General features: G+C 47.8%; 1 protein-coding gene across 1 annotated transcript in view; it reads left to right on the top strand.

Annotated features, from left to right (window-relative positions):
- Positions 1-808, top strand: part of Pmar_PMAR022223 (retrovirus polyprotein, putative) — a gene marked incomplete at both ends in the record, with an annotated part of 1,439 nt that extends 631 nt beyond the window's left edge. The window contains 2 exons of the mRNA XM_002770935.1: positions 78-561; positions 637-808. Coding sequence (XP_002770981.1) covers positions 78-561; positions 637-808 — 656 coding nt within the window. The remainder of the gene's footprint in view (positions 1-77; positions 562-636) is intronic.
- Between the last annotated feature and the right edge of the window lie 9,896 nt (positions 809-10,704).

Below are 10,704 nucleotides of genomic sequence, written 5' to 3'. Positions count from 1 at the left end.
TCGTGTAGCCTTTCTTTCATCCCTATTCTCCATGTGGGCTTCTACGAAACTTCTGTGTCTGTACGCTTTCAGTGCAGCTGGTGATGCAGATACCTATACGGGCCACTCGTTGCAAATCTACAAGCAAGTGCGACATCCTTGGCGTATTAAAGAACACCCCTACTGCCGGAACGAATCGATTCCACATCACCAAAATTATACTTGGGATTCCTATTTTGACTACCTCATTAGCTCTGGTGCTAACTTACAGCTGGGTGGATATAAGATCAACGATGAAAGCAAAATCAAGATGCGCATCTACGGCCCTTGGAGCAAAACCGGCTTCAAAGCTCTGAGGGAACGAGCGGATGCGGCCGGCAAAGTGATAATCGCACAGCTGGATACGTTTCTCGAAGGATCCTTCGACAAGGCTTCTTTCATAAAGAGTGTCAAAGAGTTCAGAAAGGACTATCCTGTTGACGGTTTCAATGTGGGCTTTAGAGATTCCGATCCCAGTAGATACCAAGTTGGGAAGGAACTTGTCGTGGCTATTAAAGAGCTCAACCTACGGGTGTCGTTATGGTGAGTCAACAAATACCTCGGAGCAGGAGAATCCTAGTGTGATCACTGGTTTTAGCAGTTGCTTCATCATGTTAGGTTGACAAAGGATGATTATCATGCGCAGGAATTCAAACAAACCGGCATAGGGAAGATGGTTGATAGTGTCGCTGTTTTTGCCTCTCCACGTGACACGGATGAGTCCATAGAAAACTTCAATACGGGCCGTTTCGCCGAGGATATGATCAAAGATGTCGCAAAGCTGGTGTAGATCGCAATAAGCAGATTTTATTCGTAAGTGTACACGACTCCTACAATCTTCAGTACCTTGCTGGCAGCAAGTTGCTGCTTTTCTGCGATAGAGAGTTTTTTTGGAATCACCTCGTGCATTGTTGGCGCGTTCGCTGAAACGGACCTCATACCTACTGTGTGGCGTGAATTTCACGCCGCGAAATCCAGTGTTGCTTTTTAGATAGTACCAATCGCTTGGGGAACCTCCTCTATGCGGGCATTAACATACTCGAGTCTAATCTGCGAATATGGTGTGGACCCCAGGGGCAACGTATCATTCATCTTTCCGGATGGGAGCGGCTACTATTTCTTTTCACAAACTCGTGTAATCGAGGACGGTGACCTGGCCAAGAAGTACGGACTGCACGGCATTGGACTATATGGCAACGATTTTCTCGAGGGTGGTGATCTGTACCCTTGGGACACAGACTCCTTGTATCACGCTATGGTTCAACTCGCGGATGATCCCTCACAGAGCAGTAGGCAGGTATTTCTAAGGGACGTCTCTGAGAAGTAGCCTCTCAAGCTGAGCTCTTATTACATTTCACTTTAATGTCTAGTGGGAGGGTGTGTCCACGACCTTGGATGCATGAGACGTGATCATGCAATGACAGCTGCTGATGGTCACTAATCATTTTTCTTTTCGCCTTTTTCACATCGAACTGCCGCCAGCTCGACAACACTTCGGCCCATTATATCGCTTATTACGGAAGAAAGCTTTACTTCCCGCGAGGGATGTACTTGAGTTGGAAAGTTGAGAAAGAGTTGAGATACAGTTTCTCAGAAATTGTTGCGGCGCTACTGCTTCATTAACCGGTATATTCAATTCACCAGATTCGGCGATCGGCCTGATTTTCGGACCACTCGTACTCGGAATGTCTACGATTTGGACCCAAAGTGCTTCAATGAGTTCTAGCAGAGAAGTCGCTACTCAGTAGATAGACAAAGTCGTCTCTTTATCAGAGAGTCGACTGAGGAGACTTGCTGCTAGCGGCAGAGAGTAAACTATTCTCGTGGCAATCACGAAGTCGCTCGCCCAAAGATGAAAGTTTTTCCTGCGAGGAAATTCCTGGGGCCGTATACGGATACTGATTCATGAATCTCAGTCCATGATTCAACTTACCCACTGATTCACGCCTCAACTCACACTCAGCTGAGGAAGGCGATTCGCTTCGAGCGAACATATATTCCCACTCCAGTACTGTATAGGAAACTCTTGAACTCAGCTGAACAAAGCGAACATATATTCCTACTCCAGTACTGTATAGGAAACTCCTGAAGTCAGCTAAAAGAAGCGAGCATATATTCCAACTCTAACACTGATCCATATAGTTGTGGATACTTCCTTATTATGTGTGTATCGATCTGCATTGGGAAAAACGACGGTCTCGAAAATTGTGAGCATTCTCATCAAAATGCCCGGCAGAGCCCTCCAGTACGCTGACGTGATTGATACACCGCGAGAAAGAAGTGCCTCGGAACTAGGACTCATGCTTTGATTTTTGTTCGAATGATGCAGTAGTATCGCAAGGAAGAACATCATTGATCCCGAAACTCCGACAGCTCCCACGATCGAAGTTATATCCGAGAGAAAAGTGAACATAACGGAAAAGATGTAGGCCACTGCGAATCGCAGTGGCTCACGGTTTTTTCACTGTGAAAAACCGTGTGCGGGAATCGTGGGGCTCCGCCGAGTACTTGCTAAAAGGATGTGACGGATGGGGTGAACAGGGGCGGTATGCGGATACTGATTCGAGAATCACAGGCACTGATTCAACTCACTATCTGATTTCCGATTTTGATTCAACTCACACCATGATTCACAAGTGTTGATTCAGATCCCGTATTCATGAGTAAGATTCATGATTTGTGAGTATGATTCATGATTCGTGAGTATGATTACTGGTTCCAGATTCAGATTCAGGATTCGCGAGTACGATTCCTGATTCTTGATTTCTCTCGAGCGCTGATTTCGATTCTTGATTCAGAATCATGATTCCTGATTCAGAATGTGTGCTCATGATGGATGGTCTTGAGCCGATCCATTCAGCTTTCTCAATAGCTAATAGTTGAGCACGTAAACTCAGGTGGCTTTTGCGCTCGCCTAAATCGCGCCGCTTCCGTCAATGTTTTGTCCCTCTCCTCACGTCGAAAGACTAATACAATGTACGTGCGCGGCGACCCAAGGTGTCCTCGTGCGAATGCACTTCTCTGTGCAGCACGTTGGGGGGGGGGGCAACGAGGTCGTGACCTGGGTACTGGCACCGCAACGTTGGTCCCCATCGTGTTGTGAGTGCGGTGATGTGTTGTTCCCAGGGCTCGGTCCCCCCCGGTGCTCGTAGTGATCCTAGGGCAGTGTGGGCGATAGTGTTAACCCCTAGGCCTTGACTCAACACATCGGGTGCGTTGACAACGAAGAGAGAAAATATGATCAATGGTGTTTTTGCAATGAGATGTAATGGAATTTCGAAAGGGGATTATGCCAGCCACCGGAGAAGTCAATAAGAGCGTTGGGGGCACCAGCGTCGTAGAGGTCTTGTGTATGACCTCGGCGGAGAGAGTGTGAGGAGTAGGATTTCCCGTTTGCTACTCCAGCATCATGTAGGCAGGTCTTGAGATGGCGGTTGAAGGCAGAGAGAGAGATGGGTTGGTTGAGTTGGGCGACCAAGGAGGCTGCTCGGACTGGGCAAAGCATTCGGCCCCAAGTGGTGCACGTGCACCTCCGAGTTAGATGACAGGGCTGAGGAGAGTTTTTCCTGTGTCGAAGATGAAAGTGACAGAGATCGTCGTCGACTGTGATGTAGTAGTTAGTAGGATCAAGGAGTTCAGAAGGCGCACGAAGGCTGAAGCAGTATGCCAGAACCAGCGGGGCTTGGAATAGTAGTAAGCGTTTAGAGCACGCTATAGTCGAGACCGTATATAATAGTCGGCGGGAGAGGAAGGCCTTGTCTCTCTTGGAGCTGAGTTTCCGTCTTCGTGCACCGTGATTGATGATTGCGATCAGGGGGTTAGAGAATTGTAGAGGGAGTTGTAGGGTGTTGTGTACCTTGGTGAGGGCCGGAAGAAATGATGGGTGGCAACCAAGAGCGATAAAGGTACGTACGCTAGCTGCTGAGGCCGGGATGGAGGGGAGAAGAGGGAACTGACTTCAATGCCAACGAATGAAGCGAGTGATGCAACACCTGTAGGTCTTCCAAGTGGACGCTGACAAGTGAGCATTGATGCTTTGCTGGAGGGGATCGGGGTAGATGCGAATGTTATTGAGCCAGAGCATACAACGAGTCTCAGGGGATGAGAGGAGAATACTTAGCTTGATGAGGGTGCCTGAGTGGAGATTGAGTGGTCGCCATAGATGGAGCTGATGCCAAGACGAGATTGGCCCGTTGAGGATGGCATTGATGAGGAGTTGTGGATGCTTTATCACATGCCGAATGACGAGTGATACTTCGGCGATGAATGACATCTGAGCAATATATCACTGCGGAGGGATAGAGTATACGGAGCGCAACATTGATGTGGGATTGAAAGAAGATAAGGGTACAAGAGGTGGTTGAAGTGTTGCAGATCAATGTGGTAGACTGTAGTAAGTCATAAGACATCTAATGTCCACTGCGGTAATGAGATGGGGATAGACTTTGCGTCTTCTAACCATGGCTAATCAAAGTCATGACGACTGACAGAGTCTGCTGGGTTCAGAGAAGAACTCACACGACTGATGAAAACGTTGTATATGGGTAAGTTGGCAACGTTCAACCAAAACAGGGAGGCTGCATGGTTGAGTTGGGAAGAAGAGCTTGAACCCGTGTAGATGAGAGATTCAGCGACGGTGTTGTCTAGGAAGAGTATGATGAAAGCCGTTCCAGGTCGAGTAGTCGCAGAGAGTGTGTGAACTGCGATGGCACCTGCATTGCAGGTCCTGCAAGGAGCTCAAGGAGATTGATGTGAGGCTTTGAAGAAGTGTAGTGTTGGGCGATGTTTACGAAACCGTAAACCGCTTGGTGTGGAGCAGATGGAGGTGAGAAGAATCCCAAGTTGCCGTCGCCGGTAGCATCAGCATAGCATATTAATCGTTGAGGTGTGAGACGTAGTTCACTGACGAGGTTCCTGGTGAAGATGATGGGGTTGTGGAGGATATAGAGGAGAGACTCGATACTAGCCACGAGAGCGGCATCGGGCATGTGTAGGCCGAGTGACGACCGAATGAGGGAACGGATGAAACCACGTCCACTGGACGTCGTTTAGCCTTGCCTAGGAAGGCCTCGGCGGCGAAGGTCAGTTTCCCGGCCAGTTTTGAAGAGATCTTCGCTCTTCTGGTTTTAATGTCGGTGAGACTGGAAATGAGTCGATGACGTCGAGACTCGTCGAGCGTGATAAAGAAGCCACCATGGCTGAGGTCAATGATGAGACCAAGTAGCAGATTCGAGGAGGCTGGAGGTATGTCCTTGGTGTGTTTGATACGGGCACCTGTACAATATTCCATAATGAACTCTATGCCGGAACAAGCAGATGTACTGAGTTGAGGAGGGCCAAGGGCAAAGAAATCGTCAAGATAACTGAAGGCATTGATGAAAAGAAGGGAGCGGCAGAGGTGAGCATGTAGTTCGCTGACCCGGAGGAAATTTGTGACGCTACCAATGGCTCCGAAAGTGAGCACCAGGGGAATGACGATTGAAGGTTCAAGCGTTTCCGAGAGGAAGATACCGGCAGAGTAGAGAGAGTCTTCAGGTTGCATTTTTACCTGACGATATGCCCCCTCCAAATCAGTGCGTGAAAGATGTTTGGTAGAGTCTCCAAGGAGAGATGATGCTAGTGCAACATGGGCTAGTCTAGGCATGGAGACTTTGTGGTAGGTAGTAGAGAAGTGGTTAAAGGAGTAACCGGACTTGCCGTGTAGACCACCGCCATTCACCCGATAGGAGTAGTTTGAGATGAGCTGTATCTTGTCGGATTGTCGGATGGGGAAGACTGGAGAGCAGAATTTGCAGTGAGATCTCCAAGTTGAGAGTGGGAATGGGCCACGAGCTCTTCCTTTTGAGCACTCGTCCAAGACGTCCTTGATTACAGCGGTATTCATTTAGTGGTCTGTAGGAGCAGTCCGACGGAGATAACTTGAAATAGCAGAAGCGTCCTTGTCCGAGAATATCATCGAGGACTTGTCTCCTAGGGCTAGTTTAGGTTTCTTGGCGGGGGGAATAAGTTGCCCGAGGGAATGACCCTTGTTTGTGGAAAACCGTCCCTAAGGCCAGCAACAACCTCTTGGTCACGATAATGAGTTATTCTGGTGAGGTAGGTAAGATTGTTGAGGCGCCAGTGTGAAGGCACTGGTGGTTGTTCGAGGGTGTGGAGGACGTCGTCGGACTCCAGCCACATATGAAGACGAGCTTGATTGTGAGCTCTTATGTCCTCGATGACCGATGGGTCAACGTAGTTGTGAATAGCTATGGTACCAAGGAGCATGGTGGGGAGAACAGGACTACCTCCGAAGGAGAGGTCGGCGTGAATGGCAGTGTCGATGTGTTGTGGGATGGAGGTTGCATTATTGAAGGAGTCGCTGAAGACTCGAAGAGCTTCACGGGAAGTTCCTTCATAGGGGTAACCGTAGGTGCAACGGAGGATGTCGCGAGGTCTTAGAATGAAAAGATCGTCGGCAAAAATACATTCAAGCATGGAGGAGAGACCAGCCTTGTGTAGAGCCGCTCGCAAGAGTCGACAGGTAGAGGAGAACCAACTGCGACTTCCATGACGGGACCGTTTAGAGGTGTGAAGACGTATGGCTGGTGGCATATGCTGTGAACGTTCAACAATGGGAAGGGAGTGAATGTAACTGAGTGAGAATTGATTCTGAGAAGTGAACTCGGAAGTGGGTTAGAGGTGAGAATCAATGATGAGGGAAATGGGATGAGATGTGAATGATGATCGGTGACATGAGATGAGAGGTTGTGATACTTCAGAACCCAACAGGAATAATATCAGGGGGTAGGTAAGAGAAACTGTTATTATCGACGAGACTACAGCTAATTGTGTGAGCTAAGCAATAATGGGGACAAACAGATAAGGGACAATACTTGTGTTATAAGAGTGGCACATCACAGAGGTGGAGGATAAATGTGGTGTCTACTGAGAGCCATTCCAGTGGCTGTAGACTATCGTATGGTAGTAAAGATAAACATGGGAAAAGAATGGTAGGGGTACGTAGGCTCAGAAAGGTAGCGGTAGACTAGGAGAAGGAGTGATAATGAGGATCAGGCTTGACCGGGTTGTCGATACCAGTGCTGGAGGTTGTGGGATCTTGAATGTGACTGTTAGCTGGCACTGAATCGGAAGGGAATCTAGTGCCTTTGCCACCTTTGCCTTTGCCCAGGGTGTGATGTGAGTGGAAATTCAGCACGATATTCTGTGTTTGGAAGTTTCAAGGTGGAAATTTCCGGAATTTCCAGGAAATTTCCGCCAAGATGCTTCCGGGCTTCTGCGCTAGCGCGCAGTCGGGATCGAGGAAGTGCAAGAGGAGCAAGATCACGAGTTGGAGAGTCGTTTCGTGGGTCCATGCGTTACATTGTCGATTGCGTGTCGCGTTCAGCTCGGGAGCCAATGATGACTCGAAAGGGATGTAGGTGCGTCAATCATGGTCACGACTGACGATCCGTCAAAGCAGCTTTGTGAGAGACAGGTTTTCGCTCTCGAAAGACCTCGTTTTTGGGTGGTCGAATTCTGTTCAGTATCTTGAAGAAGTCTGGTTTATCCATGTCTTTGAAGGCTTTCCTGTTGTATTGCCTATCTCTTAATGGCTCCCTCGTCGCGTAGGAGAAGCTCTGTCTTCGACCCCCGACCACATTACCTGGTGAAAACTCGGGCTGAGCTTGGCCTCCCACCGCTGCAGTACAGGTGCTGTAGTACAGAAGCAAGTATTACTTGCCATTGGCAAGTTGCCAAGTAACTAGGTTACTGTAACCCCAAGTTGAACTTCAAGAATTGAACTTAGTTCAAGTTCAAGTTCACCTTGCTTCAAGTTGTTTCAAGTGGCACCTCATGACGCATGACGAACGTGGCGGTCCAGTGGATGATGAACTCGACATGGAAATGCTTGGATCAAAAGTATATCTCCTTATTACTTATCATGAATTACATTGTAGTTGCATTTTCGAGCGTTACAGGCGAGCGAGAAAATAGATGCGCTCGACGGAGCGAGGTCAATTGCCATGAATCGCCATGCGAAGACTTGTAAGCGCTCGCCTTGATGATCGATTCCAGCCGTTGGGGCCTTTACGCACAACAACCAATTCTGAGCATCACTACGATACTCTATCTATGCGGAGAGCTATTCTTAATGCAGATTGAGCTTTTTTATAAACGAAACGTGCGTAGAGATCAGTAGATAGCCATTTTTGTTAGATTTCCTGGAAATTCAAGGGTCGTGGAAATTTTTCCGAAATTTCCTTCGGAAATTTCAGGAATGGAAATTGACACTTGCAAAAATCACACCCACAAAGGCTTTGCCTCCTTTAGAGGTGACAAGTTGGGGAGGAGGAGCAATGAAGCCAGTAAATCGGCTTAGAGCTTGTTCAATATCCGGACATCGGTCGCATGGAGTAGTGAGGTTGTAGTCGGGACACCTGCCTTCGATGACAATGGAAAGGAGTTTAGTTAGAGCAGATTCGAGGAGGAAACGTGCTCGGCTAGCACCGTCACGACCGAAAGCGGCATCAGAGAGGCGTCCTTGGAAAGCAATACACGCGACTGGGTGAATAAACCCACTCAAGGCAAGTCGAGACGACAGACCAAGACCGGACATGATGATAGCGCTTAATGAGGTTAGTGATGAAGGTTGCGCTTTGTCAATGTGTTTTAAACACAGTGTTTAATGCGCCTCCAGGATGGAGGGATAAAGTCTGGCCAGTCCCTGTCAAGGAAGTGGCTCAGTGTGTTAGACTTTGGGAGGTCGGCCACGAGATAACCGGGCATCGATGGGGCATTGGCAGGAGAGTGTTGCGGTACTATGTATTGTATATGTATTGTGTCAGCTTTCTCAATAGCTAATAGTTGAGCACGCAAACTCAGGTGGCTTTTGCGCTCGCCTAAATCGCGCCGCTTCCGTCAATGTATTATCCCTCTCCTCACGTCGAAAGACTAAATCATACTCAGCCATTGATTCTGATTGTGAATCAATGAGTCAGAGTATATACTCAACCCAGTGAGTAAGAATCATGATTCTAGATTTTTTCAACGTGATTGTGATTCAAAACTCATACTCGTGAGTATTTTACTCAACTCGCATAGTGTTTGATATGCCCGGGCACGCTAAAATATTTCCGGAATGGAAAATTTCCGGGAAATTTCCGGAAATTTTTCCCGAAATATAATCAATAGAGAAATTTTCGCTCGCCCTGTCGGGCGAGCGCTCTAGTACTAGAGGTTGTTGCGTTGCCATTTCAGTGCCAATTCCAATTCCAATGCTAATGCCAGTGTATTGCGTTAATTACATGTACCGATGATTCACAATCGTAACCCATAAACTTATGATGGTAGTGTTGTAACGGAAGGTTCCTCGACAGCGTATGATGTTGCCCAAAATGACCACCGGACGATCAGGGCGTCGGGGTAGAGGCTCTGGAAGGGGTCGTCCGGGCTGTCGAGGTTACTATTACCTTGTGAAGAAGTCAGTCGAAGATGGCAAGACGACCAGTGTCCATCGTTGTATACTTTGCGTGGAGGAGGGGCGGGAAAATCTTCCGGGAAGAGATTATGCAATAGACAATCCCACGAGATTCCACGATCACATATTGAAGTCCCACCCGCATGCTCTGCAAGGTCTTAGCGCCACTGATTGTGTCTCTTCCGATACCGACACAGTGCCTGACCTTCCCACTCCCGCCAACCCTCCAGCGCGAGCTTTTGATCACAGACGAATCTCCGTCAGTACAGGCCCTGTACTACAGGGTTCAGGGAAGATGGTAAATTACCCTAAAATGTTGCGTGATGGGAGTATTACCATTGGTAATACTCCTATGATAGGAGTCCTATCACGCAACATTTTGCGCCTGTGCCGTCCAAGGATGCGGTGTTGAAATATCGAGATGAGTTGGCTATCGCAGCCATCTATAACGATTGGGAGATTTGTGGTATTGTCAATGATGTGTTCGTAAAATGCCAAGAGACCCTCAGGCCGGGCATCACCGATGCGATGCGAAAGTACAATGTGGACTAGAACTTCTGAGATGTTCTGAGATATGAACGAGTTCTTTTTTTATGAAGAAAGAACTCTGAGATGGACATGCCCGACGTCAGATGAGCACAGTGGTTGTGTCACAATCTATTCTAGCAACACTGTTGTATCGAGCTATCATCAGCGTAGAAAGAATTTTGGGCGAGCGAAGAAAAGGAAGATCTGCGCGCAACAAAATACTTCCATTTGGCAATGCCAAATTGGCATACACATACTAGCAGACTGCTAGCAGTCATTATTATTATTTTTTCTTCCGAGGACTCAACTTAGAATGATACGAATTTCGTTTGAGATAGAATATTACATTTCGCCATCGAAAACGGATGGAATTTTACGAAAAAGTATTATTTTTCCAGTATTTTTCCATCCCGAAAACGGAGCGGAAATTTTTCGGAAAATTTCCGTGCCCGGAAATTTCCAAATGCCCGTGCAAACACTATGTCAACTCGAGAACGCCAAAGATTCAGAATCAGATTTTTACTCAGCATGTGATTCCGAATCATACTCACGCCGTGAGTATCTTCATTTTCTACGTTATTTTGCCTTGATTCGTACGGGGGGTCCGGACCCCGGTACCAAACCCTGATCTGATCTCGACCTTGATCACGACTACAGCGCGCATGGTAAACTTCTCTGCTGCTTGCGATGGCTTAGGT

This window comes from Perkinsus marinus, assembly GCF_000006405.1.
Source record: "Perkinsus marinus ATCC 50983 genomic scaffold scf_1104296964164, whole genome shotgun sequence".
Classification (NCBI taxonomy): Eukaryota; Perkinsozoa; order Perkinsida; family Perkinsidae; genus Perkinsus; species Perkinsus marinus.
Note: the sequence above shows the minus strand (reverse complement) of the source record. Positions and strands in the feature narration are given on the sequence as shown.